This window comes from Schistocerca nitens, chromosome 6 (genome assembly GCF_023898315.1).
Source record: "Schistocerca nitens isolate TAMUIC-IGC-003100 chromosome 6, iqSchNite1.1, whole genome shotgun sequence".
Classification (NCBI taxonomy): Eukaryota; Metazoa; Arthropoda; class Insecta; order Orthoptera; family Acrididae; genus Schistocerca; species Schistocerca nitens.
The window spans coordinates 45,992,842-46,017,660 of NC_064619.1; the positions used below are offsets into that span (position 1 = coordinate 45,992,842).

The window sequence follows — 24,819 nt, forward strand, 5'->3', positions numbered from 1 at the left end:
AGTGAGCTAATGAAAGCAGGGAACAGTGCCACTTGGGAATGAATGGATACTTGTGTTTCTTCTTCAAATGGGCTGGTGCTGCAATGGGAACCAGTGTGCCTTATAGAAACTGCGTGAAGTGAATGATTTCAGCATTAGACAGGCCATGATAATTTAATATACTGTACCTCAAATACAACCAACCGCACGCAAAGAACATTTTGAAATGGCTGAAAATCACAATGGAAGAAAGGTTTCAGGTTAAAGCTACAGTGCATTTGAATCAACAGGACAGGAGCAGAGAATTACAATACTGCTACTGAACAAAACTGCAAAGCTTATACATTAAAACTGCAACACAAATTAAAAATCACTATTGTGTACATAAATTTGAAAACAATAAGAGAAATGCTGTGAATACATACTTTGTTAAAGCTATAAATTCATAGCATTTTGGCTAACAGATAAAAGAAGAATTAATAATATGCACCACGGCACCAACAATAAAGTGTTCGAGCAAAAATGAAGCTTAGCTGCTCAATAATTATCTGCAATGAAAATGAAAGAAAAAAAATACAGTAGTAATTTACTGAAACTGCACCAGTATTGTGTTTGTTCCAATAAACTTGAAATTGAGAACCATGCTAGTGTACATACAAGCATACATACATTATTTTGGATACACTTTGATGACAGTCAAAAGAATCTTCAACAGTGTTTGATGCATAAAGGAATACTAAGCATACAAGATTTTTGGTTAGTTGGGGATGCAGGAGTGGGGAAATGGGGAAGGGGGGGGGGGACTACATTGTGTGTGTGTGTGTGTGTGTGTGTGTGTGTGTGACAGATGGAGAGAAAATTATAACAACAGTATAATCTAATCGAGCCTCCTCTTGATCCATTGCGATGTCAGTGAGTTTTTTAATCTGTGTAACAGTTCACTCTTAAGAAAACTCACAGAATTTAAAAATTAAAGTCTATACTATATGAGGTAAAACAGAAGCATTATTATTTAGATTATTTGGCACTTGCAAAAGCAAAAGCTAGGAGAGAATGGCTAAAATTTAAAAAAAAATCAAGAGACATTAAAGCTCCAGCTCTTTCAATTTTATAGATGAAGGAAAAAGAAAATATAGAATACGCAAAATTTACAGGTTATGGGAGATATGAAAGTCGCATACATCAAATGTAAGAATGGAAATTTGGAAGAACTAAACACATACATCAAATATAAGAATCAAGATTTGTAAGGAACAGACATAAGAAAATATCATAGCAAGACCACAAAATTGAAAAATACCGATGTAAGATAAAGAAAAGGGAGAAGAAAGGGCATGACATTAACAATATGAAAGATGCATGTGAAAAGGAAGATTAACAGTGGCCACAGGAGGAGAGGAAGAGAGCCATGGAATATATACAAGAAGTAGGAAGTTAGGGAGAAGAAAGGGCATGACATTAACAATATGAAAGATGCATGTGAAAAGGAAGATTAACAGTGGCCACAGGAGGAGAGGAAGAGAGCCATGGAATATATACAAGAAGTAGGAAGTTAGGAGGAAGAGATGTTAGTCAATGGATGAGGAGAACTGTATGTGTGATGGAAAGTGGGTTTCAACTGGTGGAGTTTAGTTGCACTGGTATTGTGGTAGAAGGAAGGAGTGGAGGGGGTCACGGGGTGGGGAACTTTTACCTAGAGGGGGAAAAATACTCAAGCCAATGTATTCTGTTGTAGAGCACAAACACATGGACTTAGGTACTTGTTTCAGTACTTCATTACTTTGAATCCTGTGTCCAATTCCATTGCTTCTGAACAAAGGTTCTTGTTGTACATATGGTCTAAAAATATGTTACCTGTGCCCATCTCTCTGTCTATATTTGTGTCTTGCAAACCACCACTTGCAAGCTTATGGAGGACACATAATGTACTAGATTCACTTCCCTCTTTTGTTTTGCATCTGTATGTGGTAAGTAGAAAGAAAATCTGTGGGTAATACATTCAGTAAGACAAAACTCCTCTAATTTTACTATCAAGCCCTTTGTATATGTTTTTCATTTGAGAAAGTAATTTGTTTCTTGACTCATACAGAAGTTTTTAAAATGAGTTTCTGTGATATACACTATCTTTCTTGTAACTTCTTACACTAGAGATTTTTGCATAGGGGTATTTATTTGATGCTGTCATGCTGACTAACCCCCCCCCCCCCCCCCCATGAACCATGGACCTTGCCGTTGGTGGGGAGGCTTGCGTGCCTCAGCGATACAGATAGCCGTACCGTAGGTGCAAACACAATGGAGGGGTATCTGTTGAGAGGCCACACAAACGTTTGGTTCCTGAAGAGGGGCAGCAGTCTTTCCAGTAGTTGCAAGGGCAACAGTCTGGATGATTGACTGATCTGGCCTTGTAACACTAACCAAAACGGCCTTGCTGTGCTGGTACTGTGAACGGCTGAAAGCAAGGGGAAACTACGGCTGTAATTTTTCCCGAGGGCATGCAGCTTTACTGTATGGTTAAATGATGATGGCGTCCTCTTGGGTAAAGTATTCCAGAGGTAAAATAGTCCCCCATTTGGATCTCCGGGCGGGGACTACTCAAGAGGATGTCATTATCAGGAGAAAGAAAACTGGCGTTCTACGGATCGGAGCGTGGAATGTCAGATCGCTTAATTGGGCAGGTAGGTTAGAAAATTTAAAAAGGGGAATGGATAGGTTAAAGATAGATATAGTGGGGATTAGTGAAGTTCGGTGGAAGGAGGAACAAGACTTCTGGTCAGGTGACTACAGGGTTATAAACACAAAATCAAATAGGGGTAATGCAGGAGTAGGTTTAATAATGAATAGGAAAATAGGAATTCGGGTAAGCTGCTACAAACAGCATAGTGAACGCATTATTGTGACCAAGACAGATACGAAGCCCACGCCTACTACAGTAGTACAAGTTTATATGCCAACTAGCTCTGCAGATGATGAAATATTGAAGAAATGTATGATGAAATAAAAGAAATTATTCAGATTGTGAAGGGAGACAAAAATTTAATAGTCTTGGGTGACTGGAATTCGGCAGTAGGAAAAGGGAGAGAAGGAAATGCAGTAGGTGAATATGGATTGGGGATAAGAAATGAAAGAGGAAGCCGCCTGGTAGAATTTTGCACAGAGCACAAATTAATCATAGCTAACACTTGGTTCAAGAATCATGAAAGAAGGTTGTACACATGGAAGAAGCCTGGAGATACTGAAAGGTATCAAATAGATTATATAATGATAAGACAGAGATTTAGGAACCAGGTTTTAAATTGTAAGACATTACCAGGGGCAGATGTGGATTCTGATCACAATCTATTGGTTATGACCTGTAGATTAAAACTGAAGAAACTGCAAAAAGGTGGGAATTTAAGGAGATGGGACCTGGATAAACTGAAAGAACCAGAGGTTGTAGAGAGTTTCAGGGAGAGCATAAGGGAACAATTGACAGGAATGGGGAAAGAAATACAGTAGAAGAAGAATGGGTAGCTCTGAGGGATGAAGTAGTGAAGGCAGCAGAGGATCAAGTAGGTAAAAAGATGAGGGCTAGTAGAAATCCTTGGGTGACAGAAGAAATACTGAATTTAATTAATGAAAGGAGAAAATATAAAAATGCAGTAAATGAAGCAGGCAAAAAGGAATACAAAAGTCTCAAAAATGAGATCAACAGGAAGTGCAAAATGGCTAAGCAGGGATGGCTAGAGGACAAATGTAAGGATGTAGAGGCTTATCTCACGAGGGGTAAGATAGATACAGCATACAGGAAAATTAAAGAGACCTTCAGAGAAATGAGAGCCACTTGTATGAATATCAAAAGCTCAGATGGAAACCCAGTTTTAAGCAAAGAAGGGAAAGCAGAAAGGTGGAAGAAGTATATAGAGGGCCTATACAAGGGTGATGTACTTGTTGTTGTTGTTGTTGTGGTCTTCAGTCCTGAAACTGGTTTGATGCAGCTCTCCATGCTACTCTATCCTGTGCAAGCTTCTTCATCTCCCAGTACCTACTGCAACCTGTTGCCTCCTTCTGAATCTGCTTAGTGTATTGATCTCTTGGTCTCCCTCTATGATTTTTACACTCCACGCTGCCCTCCAATGCTAAATTTGTGATCCCTTGATGCCTCAAAACATGTCCTACCAACCGATCCCTTCTTCTAGTCAAGTTGTGCCACAAACTTCTCTTCTCCCCAATCCTATTCAATACCTCCTCATTAGTTACGTGATCTACCCACCTTATCTTCAGCATTCTTTTGTAGCACCACATTTCGAAAGCTTCTATTCTCTTCTTGTCCAAACTGGTTATCGTCCATGTTTTACTTCCATACATGGCTACACTCCATACAAATACTTTCAGAAACGACTTCCTGACACTTAAATCTATACTCGATGTTAACAAATTTCTCTTCTTCAGAAACGATTTCCTTGCCATTGCCAGTCTACATTTTATATCCTCTCTACTTCGACCATCATCAGTTATTTTGCTCCCCAAATAGCAAAACTCCTTTACTACTTTAAGTGTCTCATTTCCTAATCTAATCCCCTCAGTATCACCCGATTTAATTTGACTACATTCCATTATCCTCGTTTTGCTTTTGTTGATGTTCATCTTATATCCTCCTTTCAAGACACTGTCCATTCTGTTCAACTGCTCTTCCAAGTCCTTTGCTGTCTCTGACAGAATTACAATGTCATCGGCGAACCTCAAAGTTTTTACTTCTTCTCCATGAATTTTAATACCTACTCCAAATTTTTCTTTTGTTTCCTTTACTGCTTGCTCAATATACAGATTGAATAACATTGGGGAGAGGCTACAACCCTGTCTCACTCCTTTCCCAACCACTGCTTCCCTTTCATGCCCCTCGACTCTTATAACTGCCTTCTGGTTTCTGTACAAATTGTAAATAGCCTTTTGCTCCTTGTATTTTACCCCTGCCACCTTCAGAATTTGAAAGAGAGTATTCCAGTTAACATTGTCAAAAGCTTTCTCTAAGTCTACAAATGCTAGAAACATAGGTTTGCCTTTTCTTAATCTTTCTTCTAAGATAAGTCGTAAGGTTAGTATTGCCTCACGTGTTCCAACATTTCTACGGAATCCAAACCGATCTTCCCCGAGGTCGGCTTCTACCAGTTTTTCCATTCGTCTGTAAAGAATTTGCATTAGTATTTTGCAGCTGTGACTTATTAAACTGATAGTTCGGTAATTTTCACATATGTCAACACTTGCTTTCTTTGGGATTGGAATTATTATATTCTTCTTGAAGTCTGTGGGTATTTGGCCTGTCTCATACATCTTGCTCACCAGATGGTAGAGTTTTGTCATGACTGGCTCTCCCAAGGCCATCAGTAGTTCTAATTGAATGTTGTCTACTCCCGGGGCCTTGTTTCGACTCAGGTCTTTCAGTGCTCTGTCAAACTCTTCATGCAGTATCGTATCTCCCATTTCATCTTCATCTACATCCTCTTCCATTTCCATAATATTGTCCTCAAGTACATCGCCCTTGTATAAACCCTCTATATACTCCTTCCACCTTTCTGCCTTCCCTTCTTTGCTTAGAACTGGGTTGCCATCTGAGCTCTTGATATTCATACAAGTGGTTCTCTTCTCTCCAAAGGTCTCTTTAATTTTCCTGTAGGCAGTATCTATCTTACCCCTAGTGAGACAAGCCTCTATATCCTTACATTTGTCCTCTAGCCATCCCTGCTTAGCCATTTTGCACTTCCTGTCGATCTCATTTTTGAGATGTTTGTATTCCGTTTTGCCTGCTTCATTTACTGCATTTTTATATTTTCTCCTTTCATCAATTAAATTCAATATTTCTTCTGTTACCCAAGGATTTCTATTAGCCCTCGTCTTTTTACCTACTTGATCCTCTGCTGCCTTCACTACTTCATCCCTCAGAGCTACCCATTCTTCTTCTACTGTATTTCTTTCCCCCATTCCTGTCAATTGTTCCCTTATGCCCTCCCTGAAACTTTCTACAACCTCTGGTTCTTTCAGTTTACCCAGGTCCCATCTCCTTAAATTCCCACCTTTTTGCAGTTTCTTCAGTTTCAATCTGCAGTTCATAACCAATAGATTGTGGTCAGAATTCACATCTGCCCCTGGAAATGTCTTACAATTTAAAACCTGGTTCCTAAATCTTTGTCTTACCATTATATAATCTATCTGATACCTTTTAGTATCTCCAGGATTCTTCCAGGTATACAACCTTCTTTTATGATTCTTGAACCAAGTGTTAGCATGGAGAGCTGCAACAAACCAGTCTCAGGACTGAAGGCCACATGAATGAATGAATGCTGACTAAACCAACCCATTATTCACTGTGTATCTCTTTGAAATTTCTCTGTCTGTATCACTGCCTTATCTAACTTGATGCAGATTTGAGACTGATGGACATTATATACGATTGGATCAGACAAGGGTTTTATATGCAGACTACTTCTCTACTCTGACATCTACTTTCTCTAGGGACTGATTTATGTGATCATTTCATTTTAAACTGCCCCAGACAGATACTTCTAGGCATATGATAGTTGTAGCTGCTTCAAGTGATGAACTGTTAATCATGCAGTCTGATGATATCTCTTCTTTTGTTCTACTGAAGTGCATTAAGGTAGATTACATTTATTTATGTTTATGATCAGCTGCCACAGTTAATCATCTACAGGTTCTCTGCATTTCATCATCATTTTTAAACAATTTCCCCTCCTGGTACACAACTGCATCATTTGCAGTGTCATAGAGCCATAGGCATTATATGCCAGGTCATAGAGATATATCGTGAACAATAACAGAACTATCAGACTTCCTTGAGATACACGGCATGCTACTTTCACGTCTGATAATGTCTTCTCTGTTATGAATGACAGACAGGTTTTTTTTTTGAGGACATACAGTCAAATTAAATGTTTCTGCATTGTGTAAATACATATTCTGTTTAACAGGAAATGGTGGGAAACTGTTTAGGAAGCCCAGGAATATGACAACATTAATGGCTCCACTACCTACTCTTTTGCATCTACTTCACAAATAGAACAAGCTAGGTTTCACACTACCAGTGCTTTCAGTATCCACATTGCAACATAAAGATGAGCTGTTGAATCTCCAAAAGCCTCGTATGAAGTACAGTTTGTTCACAGTGTCCTGAATGAATTCTCAGAGATGTGCGAGCAGTGCAGCTCTGCCCACTGACCCCCAGCTACTGAGGTAGGACAGGCAGTGTGGAAGGGAAGTAGTCTCCAAGATTTTGTCATGCAGTGCTTGCACTATACATGAGCTTATTGATTTGGCACAGCATGATATGACACAACATGACAATCACTATAAAATGGCTATGGTACACACATTTACTGCACATTAATTTCACAAATGTTGGCAGCGGTTGGATGCAAAACACTTGTAGCCCAAAGCCTACCAGCTTTCACCAAACCAGAACTAGGAAGCCCACATTTAGGTTGCTGTGAACAATTTATACAAAATTATTCCATAGTTTTAGAGCAGACAGATTGGTCTGTACTTCTGTGTGTTGGTACTGTTACTCTATTTAGACAGATCCATACCTTTTTTCCAATGACACAAGATACTCCAATGTTTCAGTGACCTAGGACACACTTTTTGTAGCAGACTGGCTAATTCTCCTGCTCTTCAGTACATAATTTAGTGGGAACCCTATCAGCTTCTGAGGCCTCATTTCTAACAACTTCAGCTGTTTTTCAATTTGCTTAATTCTATACAATAATAAGTCAAATTTCTATCCCTCCTACTATTGAAAGGAGGACCTACTTTGGTGTAACTTGTGTAGAATAATGTGGCCTCTGCACACAAACACATTCTTGTCCTAAGAGTTGGGCGATCCCATCCTTTTGTTTCAAAGGGGCAGCTGCCTCAGTTGCCTCTAGCCTTCTGTCCTGTGTGCTCTGAATGTTCTCACATCTACCTCTTTACTACATGGCCTGGTAACACAGTCTTTGTGCAGTGTAGGTTCAGGGAGAGGCCTTCATAACATGACATGTGCGACTATAAGCAGTCTCATTAAATCTATGTCTGAAGAGGCAGAGCATGAGTCAAAAGTCAAGTCTGCTTGAGAGGGCTGCAGGAACCACTAGCTATTCCAGTCACACAGTAAAGGTAATAAAGAACAGGGAGAAACAACTACAAATACTTCCCAAGCCTTCACTGCATCACAAAAAAATGCAGAAGGTGATTTTATATTTTGGTAATATTGATGAACAGGTTATCAGAGGACAGTACATAACTTCAACAAGACACATGTCCTTTATTTTAAATTACTAGTGTTGTAGTAAGTGATACTGTCCACTATGCTATATTTTTTACCCCCTTTTTGTTTTAGGAGATTTTCTTCTAATGGCAGGTGGTTGGACTTGTTTTGCTTTGGTTGATTTCTTGTTTATGTGAGGATTTCTTTTTTGGTACTCTAGTGAGAAATTATTGACTCTGAATGTTTATATTTGTCAAATTATTGGCCATACTGATATAACCTGTTAATGCAATTTGCTAGGTGTAGCTTACAACTTATGCGGAATATGCATTTGTGGTAAGCTTTAGCTCTTCAACCGTACCTCCCACACCATGTGGTGGCCATTCACAAGGCCCCTTGCCCTCCCGGCACTACTGTTTCCTCCTCCCATCTGCACCAGTAAAGGCCAAGTTATTTTGTGTGCACTCTGTCACAGTTATTATCACATTTGTATGCTGAATGTGTACATGGCAATGGTCCAGCTGTGGATGTAACTGCTAATATCAATTGTAATTATGAAAATAATTGCTTTATAGAGTATATGAAAGCCAAAATGTAGACTCGGCCACAAACAATGCAAAGGCTTTTGTACTGTGTATGGGGAATATAGCCCTACATTATACCTTTCAGCCACAACTGTGCATCCATTCGCTGGAAAATTCAAAGTACTGTAGCATTGTTGAACTTCATGGAAGACTCACAACAGCAACAGTGGAGTGATTTCATTCCCAATGTAATGAATTTAGACTCTAAGGAAATTCCCAGCTTCACCTTGTAATGGTTCTTTATTTACATGACCATTACGGCACTCCAACCCCAGTTCTCGATACCAGTAATATCGTACTATTTTTCTGCAAAGTAACAGACATATTTTTGTGACAATATTCACATTTGGTTTTATTAATGTTTAGGTACTCCGATGTATCGATATATTGCAGTGATATGGTTCTTGTGTGTATTCATTTCTGTGAGACTGTCATAATATTTGACTTACTTGTAACTCTTTTGGCGCGAATGCACACAGAGCAGTCTTTGTTTCACTTTGCAGAAGTTAAGTTGTTATTTCGCTTTGTAAAAGAACAGTCAAGCCTTGTGTTTGATTAAAGTGGAAATTAAATATATGAAGATTGATACAAAACTGTTTTCTTGATAATGTGACAGTTAAGAAGAAGTTTAATAAAAATGTGGATCGTGAACACCAAGTCAAAAATTATTTCTACCATATCATTGTTCTGATCTGGGATTGTTTGATCATTAAGAATTTCCTGAAAAACGCATTTGTTAGGTCTTCAAATATTGCTAAAATACAGATCAGGACCTTCTAGCGGTCAAAGTGGAATCACCCTAGAATCAACAAGATGAGCCATAACAACTTCGACAAAATCTACGTGGGAATCCATTCAAGGTAAGTGCCAAAATTAATGACTTTTTTACAGTGACTTCATAATTTCCATTCTGGTGATACCATCCACAGTCAATAACTTTGTTGTTGCCCAATAAAGCGAACATATGCTGCATGAGCAACATTATTAATCCGATTTCTAACCTGCTTTGCAAGTGGTGGTATTATTAGAACCTGTTACTAAAGATAAGGCATTCTGTCACTGGCGATAAGCCAAAGAAACTGTAAGTGCAGTTACTAAGTACTGTGGCTGCACGGTAATTTCAAGACTCTGCCTTAATTCTAAAGAAACCCCATTGTTCTTTCCTAGTTACAGTTCTGAGAAAAAGCCATTTGAGAGAGATGAGTACATATAGCAGTGGTTGGTTATTTCTCATTTCAGTACAAAAGTGCATATACACTCATGAGCAACCAGATTCGAGACAGATCCTGTGTTGGAGACATATTGCACCTGGTGTTCCACTGAATTGAATAGTTTGGAATTTCAGTGGTCTGAGATGTCATCTGATCTAGAAATGGCTGCCGGTGTGACAGCAATAAACAGGATGGACAAGGCACATTATATGAGAATATTCAATCACAGGCACATTGTGGATGCTAGATGCATGGAACATGATCTCAGAGGTTGTGTCATCAGTGAGTTTTTTCACAAGCCAAAATGGCATTCACATACCATATGGAGATCGATTCAGGGACAATGGCTGTCAAGAGAGGAATTGCTGTAGATGATGACTTTTTGACTATTGCAGATTATAATTCTGATTGCAGATTGTAATTCTGCATAGAGGGACCACTGTGCATCAAAGTTCTCTCCAATCAGTGAGGAGCAATATCACCCAGAACCAGCTCCCAAGTGAATATCGTTGCTCACCAAATTTCACATGCCACAATGTAAATGTACATTTGCACTGTGCAAACCACAGTGAAATGCATAGCAGAAGGTGATTCAGACTGAACTGTGTATTAAAGTTTACTTCCCTTCTATTTGTGTACAGCTGCAGGCAGAATGAGTGCCTCTGTGTTCATGTTACATAGTTTAATTTTGTCTGCACTGTCCTTATGGGAGTGGTATTTAGGAGACTGTAGTATGTTCCTAGATTGGTCATTTAATATTGGTTCTCAAAGCTTGATAATCACATTTTGGTGGTACGGTTGGCATCTGTATTCAGATGATTAGACTGGATGCAGGATCTCTGGCATTAGAGACTTGATGCACAGAAAAAAAGATAGCTTGGACTGGTGGGTCTTGGTACATGTTGGAACACACCGATAGCAGAGTAAACTACGTGACAAGATACATGCACTTGTCAGCAGGGTAGTGTTCTGGTAGATGGTTGCTGTATCTCGTGTAGCCCATATTTACCTGGAATGAAATGGATGCACAGATATGTCTACTATCAATTCTCACCAGTAAACTAAACAAGACCGTAATGTCCAATGGTGTACATTGGTCTGTTCGCCCGCAGCATCCCCTATGTAACATGTATCTTCAAGCAAGACAGTGCATCATAATGTTCACAAATTGTGTCACTGTGGTTTGAGAAACACACTACAGGCATGAGGGTGCTTCTGCCGCCTCCCAGGTCATCTATCATTAATCATATTCTAAACATTTTCAAATAGATGTGGTGTTGTATTTTCAAGGACTAGCATAGGGGCCACTTATCTTTGATTTAGCAATATTATATTCCTAAGTCTGGATGACATCCCAATCACATAAGCTCTTCCAGCTATTTTGAGTGGAGAAATTATGTACATCTCCTGTTTTTGAGCTGAGTAGATCATACTGTGGAGAACCTCCTACCTTTTGCCTAGGTGAGTGTAGTGAACCTTTTTTAAAAATGGCACTGAGGTTGGCTGGTGGCACAAACCTACAGTCTTCTCATCTCTTTGATCCCGATTTAACTCACCTATTTCTGTTGAAAACTGGCGCGTTACACACTTCATTGTGCAATTACACCTGGTGTCACTTTTTGATAAGATAGTATTAGGCCTACTTGATTTTGGAGAGTGATGCCTTGTTAAAATGTATTTGGTTAGCAAATTCTGCACCACAGTCAAAAACAACAAAGGTTTATTTATTTGAAATGGCTTTTGAGCAAGGGCCCATACAACCAACCACAATAACTGTAAACATGATACAAAATTAAATTGTGGCTAGCCTATTTTACACATAGGACATTACAATTGCGAAGTTTTTGAATGTTTGTACACTTTGCTTTCATAGATGAAAACACAATGGGTCATTCAAAGTTAAACTTTTCCATAAAATAACAAATTATGAAAGCATCACATGAACAGTACTGGTACAAACTAAAGCACCATTTAATATACCTTCTGTAAAGTAGGCCTATTTATAAATACATTCTTTGAGAACTATACTTGTAACCTACACACAATGGTCAGTCGTAAATGTTTACGGTGCCCTGTAACGTTCTCAAAGCATGCAGATGACTTCGGGATTCATGCCATTCGAGGGCTGAGGCCACAACTGCTTACAGAAAGATGTTAGTGAGGTAATATCTACTTTGACTGGTAAAGCAATGGAAGCAGTTCCGGTAACAGGGAAATGTTAGCGGTCCACTTTCACCAGGAACATGTTAGTCTGTGATGAAATACCCTGCGACTTAACAACTAGGATTAGATTCGAGAAAATGGAGCTCACAAGGGAACCTCCCCATCGCACCCCCCTCAGATTTAGTTATAAGTTGGCACAGTGGATAGGCCTTGAAAAACTGAACACAAATCAATCGAGAAAACAGGAAGAAGTTGTGTGGAACTATGAAAAAAATAGCAAAGTATACAAACTGAGTAGTCCATGTGCAAGATAGGCAACATCAAGAATGAAGTCAGCTCAGGAGCGTCGTGATCCCGTGGTTAGCGTGAACAGCTGCGGTTCAAGAGGTCCTTGGTTCAAGTCTACCCTCGAGTGAAGAGTTCATTTTTTTTATTTTCAGACAATTATTATCTGTCTGTCCGTCCGTCCGATGCAAGGTAACTACGCCGTAGCATGAGAATGCTACACCTAAACAAACATCGAAACACACGACGTCAGTCGACAACAGCGCACGGAAGAGGAGTATTCCTGCTAACGAGGCTCCCTGGCTGGCAGTTGACTGTTCGCTACTTTGGACGGGAGTGCATTAAATACGTGAGATGTATTCCGTGGGCAATATGAATCCAGCAAATATAGCTCGCGACTTCAATAACAAGGTCAATGAATATTTTCCGAACTTTAAGTTTGCGGTGCGGTCGCAAAAAATAGACACTAAACTTATTACAGTGGACAGAGACGTCAATGAACGAACGGACAGATCATAACTTTGCGAAAATAAAGGAAGAAAAACTTTCACACGAGGGAAGATTTGAACCAAGGATCTCTCCTTTCGCAGTTGCTCACGCTAACCACGGGACCACGGCGCTTCTAAGCCCACGTTATCCTTGATGTTCCCTATCTTAGACATGGCCTACTCAGTTTGTATATTTTGCTTATTTTTTTCATAGTTCCACAAAACTTCTTTCTGTTTTCTCGAATGATCTGTGTTCAGTTTTTCAAGGACTATCGACTGTGCCAACTTATAATTAAATCTGAGCGGGGTGCGATGGGGAGGTTCCCTTGTCAGCATTAATAATGGTATGGGTACAAGACCTTAACAAAAAAAACCTATTAAATGTATTTTGCTACTGGCACAGTATGGAATCTGCATAAGGGATAAACAACGATATTTTTAACGTGTTGAAAAATATCTAGGCCTTACTTGGTGCAGAGACTTCGAAACAACAGGTGCGCCATGCGAAAGCTTTCTATTGGATTGAGTTGTGCCGATCTATTCGTTATGCCATACATCACGACTTAAGAGGAAAACCTCTTTTTTCACGATGGGATATGGATGTTCGAACTAAAGTCGTAATATTTGACATAAATTACGCCGAATGTTCAGTTTTCTGCTGCATGAGACATCGTTGTGAACAAAGAAGATACGTACTTAAATTCGCATTGAAAACTACAACCACTCCTATTGTTAGCAACGATTGTTAGCAGTATAGTAATTGGTATGAATTCGTAGTCCGAAGCAGTAAATATCGGATAATTTCAGTGCCGATAGCGGTACTCATTTCCACAGTAGCGATGTCTAATGCAGCACGAAACGAAACTGGTAAAAAAGAAAAAAAAAAGAAATGCTAAAGGCTGCAATATAGGCCTAAAATATATGTTTCCTAGGAATAAAACGTCGCATATGAAAGCTTTTACTGTATAACTGAACTGCTCTGAGTTACGATCGTGTAGGTGCCTTAAGCAATTTCTTACCTGCCGTCCGTGGGCGGATACGGTTGCACCAAGGGCTGCGTGTGGTCCTGTCCCGGAAGCGCCTCCTCTTCTTCTCCTGCAACAGGGAAACGCTTTTGTGCTGCTGTGCAGACTGCAAAATCAAATTAACCGACACCGGAGGCATCTGTCTACCTCGCGCCACTCTTTCGTGCTGCGGCTGTGCCGTCCAGTACCACCAAAAAGGTAGTGGCCCACAACGGGAATCTTGTTTAATCTTATAAAATTCTGTAACCTACCGTCAGTCCTTTCATATTTTCCGGAAAACACCTGTCCAAAATACCTGGGCCAAAATAGACATGCTGTTTTTTGTAGTTCAAAAATGTTCAAATGTGTGTGAAATCTTACGGGACTCAACTGCTAAGGTCATCAGTCCCTAAGCTTACACACTACTTAACCTCAATTATCCTAAGGACAAACACACACACCCATGCCCGAAGGAGGACTCGGACCTCCGCCGGGACCAGCCGCACAGTCTATGACTGCAGCGCTCTTTTTTTTCCATTTTGTTCGTTGTTGATCGTTGTGTTTGGTCGTTCCGGACGTCACATGAAGTCCGTTAAGGTTCGTTTGTTGATCTTTCCACTCAGGTTTTTTTTATTACAGAGGCCAAACGGCTCTCTGACCGAACACGCTGAGCTGCCATGCCGGCAATGCCCCAGACCGCTCGGCTAATCCCACGCGGCTGTTTCCTGTAGTCAAAACCTAAATTTGTGTACGTTGCATAAGCTATTAGCTTTTGGATTCGTAGCATTTTCGTTTAACATTATCGATACCGTAAACAATAGCAATTTTGTGGCACTTTTCATGCTTTAAAAGTGCATACTTTTTTGAATATCTCTGTTCTTTTGTGATGTAATTATCCTTTATTTATTAAATACAATGTCGTTTCATCAGAATTTTTATCTGTGAGAGCCAGTATTGTACCAACTAGGTCGTAAAAAGTTGTATCTATTTGAAGTGCAGCTTTGTGACAGTTGCATCTGTACTTAACTAGCTCATGTATTTAGTACCTGTTCGAAAGTTGTAATTGCGGAGGTCTTCTTTACGAGAGATAACTGCATAAGATGTAACTTAAGACAGTTTTATGTATCTGGTGTCTGTACTTTCAAACATAAGCCAATTAGAAAATTTATGTTGGACTGGGATTCGAACCCAAGTCTCCTGCTTACGAAGGCAGATAGGTCGACTACTACGCCTTCCGGACAAGTGGTCACCGCAACTGCGAGGACTCTCTAGCACGCCTCTCGTCAGACCCAGTTTCTCAACTTATGCTACACACTACTGAGGTAGTGGCCCTCCTTATTAGCCTCATCACTCGCGCCATCTCGCAGATTCCCGTAAGAGTTTGAACTTGGTGTGCATCTGCATTGTTATCACCTTAATTATGTATACAGGGTGGGATGGTTAAAACTGTTTTGCGAAATACATCGGGTTACAAAAGGGTTGCAATAGCACAGTCAAAATTTCTAGGTGTAGGGATTGATGAGGGGTTGAACTGGAAAAAACACACTGAAGATCTGCTGAAACGTTTGAGTTCAGCTACTTATGCTATTAGAGTCATTGCAAATTTAGGCGATATACATCTCAGTAAATTAGCTTACCACGGCTATTTTAATTCTCTGCTTTCGTATGGCATCATATTCTGGGGTAACTCATCATTGAGTAAAAGAGTGTTCACTGCACAAAAGCGTGTAATCAGAATAATTGCTGGAGCTCATCCAAGATCATCCTGCAGACACTTATTTAAAGAGCTAGAGATGTTCACTGTAGCCTCACAATATATATATATATATATATATATATATATATATATATATATATATATATTCACTTATGAAATTTGTTGTTAACAATCCGAACTAATTCTAAAGTAATAGCAGTGTACATGGCTACAACACTAGGAGAAAGGATGATCTTCACTACTCAAGGTTAAATCTAACTCTGGCTCAGAAGGGAGTAAATTATGCTGCCACAAAAGTCTTTGGTCACTTACCGAATAGCATCAAAAATCTGACAGATATCCATATAGCATTTAAAAGGAAATTAAAAGAATTTCTTAATGGCAGCTCCTTCTACACATTAGATGAATTTTCGGATATAGTAAGTGGGTAATCCCCCCCTCCCCCCACCCAAAAAAAAAATTATTAAGTGTCATGTGATATTTTGTGTAATGTAATATCTTGTATAGACACAACTTATTAACCTGACTCGTTCCACATCATTACGAAGTGTCTTATTCATGATCTATGGAACAAGTACTAATCTAATCTAATCTCTCTAATCTTTCTCCATTTGCAGCGGTCGTTAGAACTAGTTGGTCTGTTATTCGTAATCAAGTGTTTTGAATGCTAGTGGCTTTACTTTACTGCTCGAGTATCTTTTATTTACATAATCGTCTAGTTTAACGCTACCCGACAGAAATGTAACGGATTCAGAAGGGGACGAGGAAACGAAATGAAATTTTATGGCCTGAGGGGGCTTGTGATGTTATTTCAGTGATTATCAAAATGAGTCAGATTTACAAAGAATGGCAACATAAGCCTGCTTATCAGTATGACGTCGTGCCCCTCAGACTTTGACGTACGCATTGATTCGGCTGGGACTGAAGTCATAAAGTCATTGTATCCTCTGCTGAAGCAAACTGGTCCCCAACCTTTAGTAACTGGTCCGTGATATTCTGGATAATGGCACTGGGATAGATGTGGGGATCTCGCCGGCCATCCGGGTGCCTCGACACCACACAGATAGTTTGTAGAGACACGTGCCACTTGTAGACGAGCGTTGCTCTGTTGAAAAATGGCACCACGATACTGTCACATAGGTAATACATGAGGACGCAGGATGTCCGTCAGAGTTCCCTCAGTCGCTCCCAACTGTGAACTACCGATAGCTGACTGCACCATAATGCCCAGAGTAACACTTCTGTGTTTCATTGAAAGAATGGGACCTCTCCACAGGTTAGCCCCTTAGCCCCACACTTGCCCACTACAGTCGCCTGGGGCAGTGTAGAAACCGCGATTCATCGCTCCACACAATGCGACGCCATTCATCAGTAGTCGATGCTTCCCAGTCGCGTCACCACTCCAGGCGCCGCCGTTTGTGTTGTGTTGATACGGCAGTCTGTGCATGGGACGGTAATTCTCTAGTCCTGCTTCTGCTATTCTCTATCAACGGTGCAGGAAGACACAGAATGTTGCAGTGAGTCTATTATCTGTTCTCGAATGGCAGGAGCAGATGTAAAGGCGTCACGATGTGCGTAGTGCACAGTATGGCGATCCTCGCTTGTAGTGGCCACAAGTGGTCGACCAGAACCCTAACGACGAGTCTGCCTGTCCTCACGTTCACACGGAGTTCAAGATCGAGCCCCTGTGACATCCAAATGCCCCACAGATTTGCACGATTCTACCAGCTGCCCAAATGGAGACACGCAATGAATCCCCTGTCAAACTGTGCTGGGTGCCGATAACGCTGTCTCACCCAAGTTCGCAACATCTCCGTGTCCTTAACAGTGATCCGTCAACATCTGATGCCGTGCACACCGCTTTTATACCCTACAATGGCTTGTAATACAGTACTGGCCATTAAAATTACTACACCAGGAAGAAATGCAGATGATAAACGGGTATTCATTGGACAAAATATTATACTAGAACTAACATGTGATTACATTTTCACGCAATTTGGTACATAGATCCTGAGAAAACAGTGCCCAGAACAACCACCTCTGGCCGTAATAACGGCTTTTATACGCATGGGCAAACAGCTTGGATGGATGCACATGCAGCTTCAACATGATACCACAGTTCATCAAGAGTAGTGACTGGCGTATTGTGACGAGCTAGTTGCTCGGCCACTATTGACCAGACGTTTTCAACTGGTGAGAGATCTGAAGAATGTGCTGGCCGTGGCAACAGTCGAACGTTTTCTGTATCCAGAAAGGCCCGTACAGAACCTGCAACATGCGGTCGTGCACTATCCTGCTGAAATGTAGGGTTTCGCAGGGATCAAATGAACGGTAGAGCCACGGGTCGTAACACATCTGAAGTGTAACGTCCACTGTTCAAAGTGCCGTCAATGCGAACAAGAGGCGACTGAGACGTGTAACCAATGGCACCCCATACCATCACGCCGGGTAATACGCCAGTATGGCGATGACGAATACACGCTTCCAATGTGCGTTCACTGCGATGTCGCCAAACACGGATGGGACCATCATGATGCTGTAAACAGATCCTGGATTCATCCGAAAAAATGACGTTTTGCCATTCGTGCACCCAGGTTCGTCGTTGAGTACACCATCGCAGGCGCTCATGTCTGTGATGCAGCGTCAAGGGTAACCGCAGCCACGGTCTCCGAGCTGATAGTCCATGCTGCTGCATACGTCGTCGAACTGTTCGTGCAGATGGTTGTTGTCTTGCAAACGTCCCCATCTGTTGACTCAGGGATCGAGACGTGGCTGCACGATTCGTTACAGCCTTGCGGGGAAGATGCCTGTCATCTCGACTGCTACTGATACGAGGCCGTTGGGATCCAGCCCGGCGTTCCGTATTACCCTCCTGAACCCACCGATTCCATATGATGCTAACACTCATTGGATCTCGACCATCGCGAGCAGAAACGTCGCGATACGATAAACCCCAATCGCGATAGGCTACAATCCGACCTTTATCAAAGTCGGAAACGTGATGGTACGCGTTTCTCCTCCTTACACGAGGCATCACAACAACGTTTCACCGGGCAACGCCGGTCAACTGCTGTTTGTGTATGAGAAATCGGTTGGAAACTTTCCTCATGTCAGCACTTTGTAGGTGTCGCCACCGGCGCCAACCTTGTGTGAATGCTCTGAAAAGCTAATCATTTGCATATCACGGCATCTTCTTCCTGTCGGTTAAATTTCGCGTCTGTAGCGCGTCATCTTCGTGGTGTAGCAATTTCAATGGCCAGTAGTGTAACACAAAACAGTAACGCGCTCTGGTAGCCGTCCTACCTATCACAGAGAACTAACTCTATGGTCAGATTAAAATTATGTATTGGTAGACACTTCGCGGATTGTAGCTGTCTTTCTCCAAAAGGAGCGCTCGACGTCGCACTCAAACTGTTCGCCGTTGGCAAACTGTCACAACAAATGCTCAGTACATTTCCAATTCCTTGTCCAGCTTTCTTTCTTGATGTGTTTGGTTCCTGAATCCTGAGTCTGCCCCTTTTATTTCGTGTTTAATCAGACATGATAACCACACACACAAAAATACACACACAGTAGTGGTTACAGAATACGTGCATTAAATACACAGCAGTAGCTAAACAGTAATGGATCCTCCCGGTCAAGAGACGATTCAGCGTGACATATTCAGTTACCGTCATCGGAGAGATCGGCCTACAGTAGGTAAGCTTCACAAGACATTGCATAAGAACGAACTTTTTGAAGGCAGCAAGCAGATCGTCATTGTGACTGGGTCTGCAGAGTAATAAATATAATGCAGTAATATGAGGTGGTGGCGTAGCGTAGTGGTTAAGAAACCGTCCTCACCAGCTGAAGGTTGTCTGTTTGAGTCTCGTGAGGTCATAAACAAATAATTTTTTATTTAAATATTTATCAAAATGACTATTATTTTTATACGATTTATTGGATTAAATTTATTTATTTTTATTTTTAATCCTTTGTTGAGTAATTTTCATCAACGTATTGACATTTTTATTTGCTGTTATTTGTTCTTCCTATCACTCTTTTTTCGTTTGGAATCTGCCTGTATCGCCTATAGCCTGTAAGCGAGCGCCAAACAGGAATAGGCGCCGGTTGGTCTTGAGTCAGCTTACATAGCTGCTGTGAGATAGTTTCAGGTAAAGTATAAAATGCGTAATCCCATAGATGATCATATATGGTCGGTTTTTGATCACTTTTTTGGTGTGTGGGGACAGGTTAGCTCACCAGATACTGTTACTCAAAGTGAGTGGAATCTAGAAAGAGCTTTTCACTCTGCAGCGGAGTGTGCGCTGATATGAAACTTCCTGGCAGATTAAAACTGTGTGCTGGACCGACACACGAACTCGGGACCTTTGCCTTTCGCGGGCAAGTGCTCTACCAACTGAGCTACCCAAGCACGATTCACGCCCCGTCCTCACAGCTTTACTTCCGCCAGTACCTCGTCTCCTACCTTCCAAACTTTACAGAAGCTCTCCTGCGAACCTTGCAAGACTAACACTCCTGAAAGAAAGGATATTGCGGAGACATGGCTTAGCCACAGCCTGGTTGATGTTTCCAGAATGAGATTTTCACTTTGCAGCGGAGTGTGCGCTGATACGAAACTTCCTGGCAGATTAAAACTGGAAGGTAGGAGACGAGGTACTGGTGGAAGTAAATCTGTGAGGACGGGGCGTGAGTCGTGCTTGGGTAGCTCAGTTGGTAGAGCACTTTCCCGCAAAAGGCAAAGGTCCCGAGTTCGAGTCTCAATCTGAGTAGAATCTGTTAGTATTTTACCTTCCTAATTAGGAATTTCTTCTTTTTGTCTTTCGACCTTTCTAGGTACCATAGCAGCGTTCTGTGTTATTTTATGCTATTTTATGTTTGACGTCCACTACTTAGCGAAAAATTTCTGTGAACGCTGAGTCATCCCATTTTCTTTTCTTGACTGGAACATGACTCGATTTGGTATGTTCGCCCGTGTATCCTTTCATTTTAGCTGCGTCTTCTTGTCTTACATGAGTTTTGTCCATTTTAAAAAGAAATGACGTGTTTTAGTGATTTATCCAATTATCCGGATATTTGATCTGAAGTTTCCCGGCCGCGCGGGATTAGCCGAGCGGTCTGAGGCGCTGCACTTATGGACTGTGCGGCTGGTCCCGACGGAGGTTCGATTCCTCCCTCGGGTATGGGTGTGTGTGTTTGTCCTTAGGATAGTTTAGGTTAAGTAGTGTGTAAGCTTAGGGACTGATGACCTTAGCAGTTAAGTCTCACAAGATTTCACACACATTAAAGTTTCCCGGCGTATTTCCAATTTGAACAGTTCGAGGAGAAGGCAGTAGAACAAGCCAAACAAAAACCAACTTGTTTCTTCCGCTACGTGGATGACACGTTCGTTGTTTGGCCACATGGACGGGACAGCTTAAATGAATTTCTCGAACACCTCAACTCGCTGCACCCCAACGTACAGTTCACGATGGAGGTGGAGCAGGATGGTGCCCTACCGTTTCTTGACGTCCTGGTGAAACGGAAACCTGACGGCAAGCTGGAACACAGTGTATACAGAAACCCTACACACACCGATTTGTACCTACAGGGTGTTTCAAAAATGACCGGTATATTTGAAACGGCAATACAAACTAAATGAGCAGCGATAGAAATACACCGTTTGTTGCAATATGCTTGGGACAACAGTACATTTTCAGGCAGACAAACTTTCGAAATTGCAGTAGTTACAATTGTCAACAACAGATGACGCTGCGGTCTGGGAAACTCTATAGTACGATATTTTCCACATATCCACCATGCGTAGCAATAATATGGCGTAGTCTCTGAATGAAATTACCCGAAACCTTTGACAACGTGTCTGGCGGAATGGCTTCACATGCAGATGAGATGTACTGCTTCAGCTGTTCAATTGTTTCTGGATTCTGGCGGTACACCTGGTCTTTCAAGTGTCCCCACAGAAAGAAGTCACAGGGGTTCATGTCTGGCGAATAGGGAGGCCAATTCACGCCGCCTCCTGTATGTTTCGGACAGCCCAAAGCAATCACACGATCATCGAAATATTCATTCAGGAAATTAAAGACGTCGGCCGTGCGATGTGGCCGGGCACCATCTTGCATAAACCACGAGGTGTTCGCAGTGTCGTCTAAGGCAGTTTGTACCGCCACAAATTCACGAAGAATGTCCAGATAGCGTGATGCAGTAATCGTTTCGGATCTGAAAAATGGGCCAATGATTCCTTTGGAAGAAATGGCGGCCCAGACCAGTACTTTTTGAGGATGCAGGGACGATGGGACTGCAACATGGGGCTTTTCGGTTCCCCATATGCGCCAGTTCTGTTTATTGACGAAGCCGTCCAGGTAAAAATAAGCTTTGTCAGTAAACCAAATGCTGCCCACATGCATATCGCCGTCATCAATCCTGTGCACTATATCGTTAGCGAATGTCTCTCGTGCAGCAATGGTAGCGGCGCTGAGGGGTTGCCGTGTTTGAATTTTGTATGGATAGAGGTGTAAACTCTGGCGCATGAGACGATACGTGGACGTTGGCGTCATTTGGACCGCAGCTGCAACACGGCGAACGGAAACCCGAGGCCGCTGTTGGATCACCTGCTACACTAGCTGCGCGTTGCCCTCTGTGGTTGCCGTACGCGGTCGCCCTACCTTTCCAGCACGTTCATCCGTCACGTTCCCAGTCCGTTGAAATTTTTCAAACAGATCCTTTATTGTATCGCTTTTCGGTCCTTTGGTTACATTAAACCTCCGTTGAAAACTTCGTCTTGTTGCAACAACACTGTGTTCTAGGCGGTGGAATTCCAACACCAGAAAAATCCTCTGTTTTAAGGAATAAACCATGTTGTCCACAGCACACTTGCACGTTGTGAACAGCCCACGCTTACAGCAGAAAGACGATGTACAGAATGGCGCACCCACAGACTGCGTTGTCTTCTATATCTTTCACATCACTTGCAGCGCCATCTGTTGTTGAAAATTGTAACTACTGTAATTTCGAAAGTTTGTCCGCCTGAAAATGTACTGTTGTCCCAAGCATATTGCAACAAACGGTGTATTTCTATCGCTGCTCGTTTAGTTTTTATTGCCGTTTCAAATATACCGGTCATTTTTGAAACACCCTGTAAATGCCTTCAGTTGCCACCACAACTCCCAGCGTGAAGGCATTTTGCGCACACTTGTTCACAGGGCACGATCGATCTGCGATCAGGAGAGCCTTCCAGCAGAAATGCAGTACCTCGAGACAACATTTCGGAAAAATGAGTACAACCAGAAGCAAATAAGACACGCACTCAGACAGACTGCGCCAAGAGAACAAGAAGAAGAAACAGAAGAACACAAGTCATTGGCGGGCATTCCGTTTGTCGGAAACACCTCAAGAAAAATCGGTAGAATCCTGGGGAAACACAATGTGAAATGTGTATTCCGACCCCATGCAAAAACCTTGACTCTACTGGGTTAAGTGAAAGATGACCTAGGCCTTCGAAAACCAGGCGTTTATCAAATTCCCTGTCAGTGCGGAAAATCATACATTGGGGAGACAGTCCGCACTGTAGAAGAGAGGTGCCGCGAACACAAGCGCCATACCGAATTACGCCAGGCCACTAAATCAGACGTGGCTGACCATTGTATAAAGACTGGTCATATTATGGACTATGAAAACACAAAAATACTTTGTCAGTCCTCGTACTTCTGGGACTGCGTTACTAAAGAGGCAATCGAAATCCGACTTCAGGACGATCTAATTAATAAAGACAGCGGCCTTCAACTTACAAGGGGAAGCCGCCAATTGTGAAACTCAGATTCGATTCATACTGTGCATAATAAAAGCTCATGGCCAGAGGTGTAATGTGGCAAAGCACCAAGATGCACTTCTCAGCCGTTGTCGAGAAAATCGACAGTTAAAAGAAACCGTTGCGGTGAAATACTCTCTACGATTAATAATTTTCTACAGCGTCGTGGCGCAGCGGTAAGCGCTCGGGTTCGTAATCCAAAGGTCGCCGGATCGAATCCCGCGCCATGCAACTTTTTTATAATTTGTTTTTTTGTAATTCAAATATATATAATTCCCGGCAATCAGTTGCAACAATTATGCATATAATAAGTTGTTGAAAGTCGTTTGTCGTGGAAAAATAAAACTTGAAACAAAACACAATATCACAAATAATATTGAAGTGGATACAATTTATTGATAAGTTCGGTATACACTCGCACATAATTAACAATTAGTGACCAGAAGTAGCTGGAGTATCGCACGAACCAGAGTGATAGTTATCATAGAAACATGGAAAGCAGAAAACAGCACGACATCGAGCACATCTGATAAACGATGCGTTTTTACAAGAACAATTGTTTTTTAAATTGTCTTTTGGGAAACACACCTGATTGACATTCTGAAAAATTGTTCTACCGTTCGTCAGGTTTGATACATACCACGCGTATCGTATCATATCGGCAAAAATCGGAGAAGACAATTGGTGGTGGACGATGGATTGGATTTATATATATATATATATATATATATATATATATATATATATATATATATATGTGTGTGTGTGTACATTTGAATTACAAAAAAAAACAAAAAATAAAAAAAAGTTGCATGGCGCGAGATTCGATCCGGCGACCTTTTTTTTATCTCATTTTGTTCGCTTTCGTTCGTTGTATCTGCTCGGGGCGGACGTCGTAAGACATCCGTTTAAGTTCGTTGTTGATCGATTAACTCAGTTTTTTTTTTTTTTTTTTTTTTTTTTTTTTTTTTTTTTTTATTACAGAGGGCAGCTAACCCTCTGACCGAACACGCTGAGCTACCGTGCCGGCTACCTTCAGATTACGAACCCGAGCGCTTACCGCTGCGCCACGACGCTATAGAACACTATTAATCGTAGAGAGTATTTCACCCCAACGATTTCTTTTAACTACCGATTTTCTCGACAACGGGTGAGAAGTGCATCATGGTGCTTTGCCGCATTACACCTCTTGCCATGAGCTTTTATTATGCACAGTATGAATCGAATCTGAATTTCACAATTGGCGGCCTCCCCTTGTTAGTCAGGCTTGGAAGCGTGCGCTCAGCCTGGAGAGAAAGATGCGGTCCCAGAGATCGATGACCGGCAGCAGGGAGACTGCAGACCC

General features: G+C 41.6%; 1 protein-coding gene across 1 annotated transcript in view; it reads right to left on the bottom strand.

Moving 5' to 3' along the window:
* LOC126262791 (protein madd-4-like) overlaps positions 1-24,819 on the bottom strand; it is a 362,890-nt gene that overhangs the window by 285,487 nt on the left and 52,584 nt on the right. Inside the window, exon 5 of the mRNA XM_049959614.1 lies at positions 13,966-14,041. Within this exon, the coding sequence (XP_049815571.1) occupies positions 13,966-14,041 (76 nt within the window). The remainder of the gene's footprint in view (positions 1-13,965; positions 14,042-24,819) is intronic.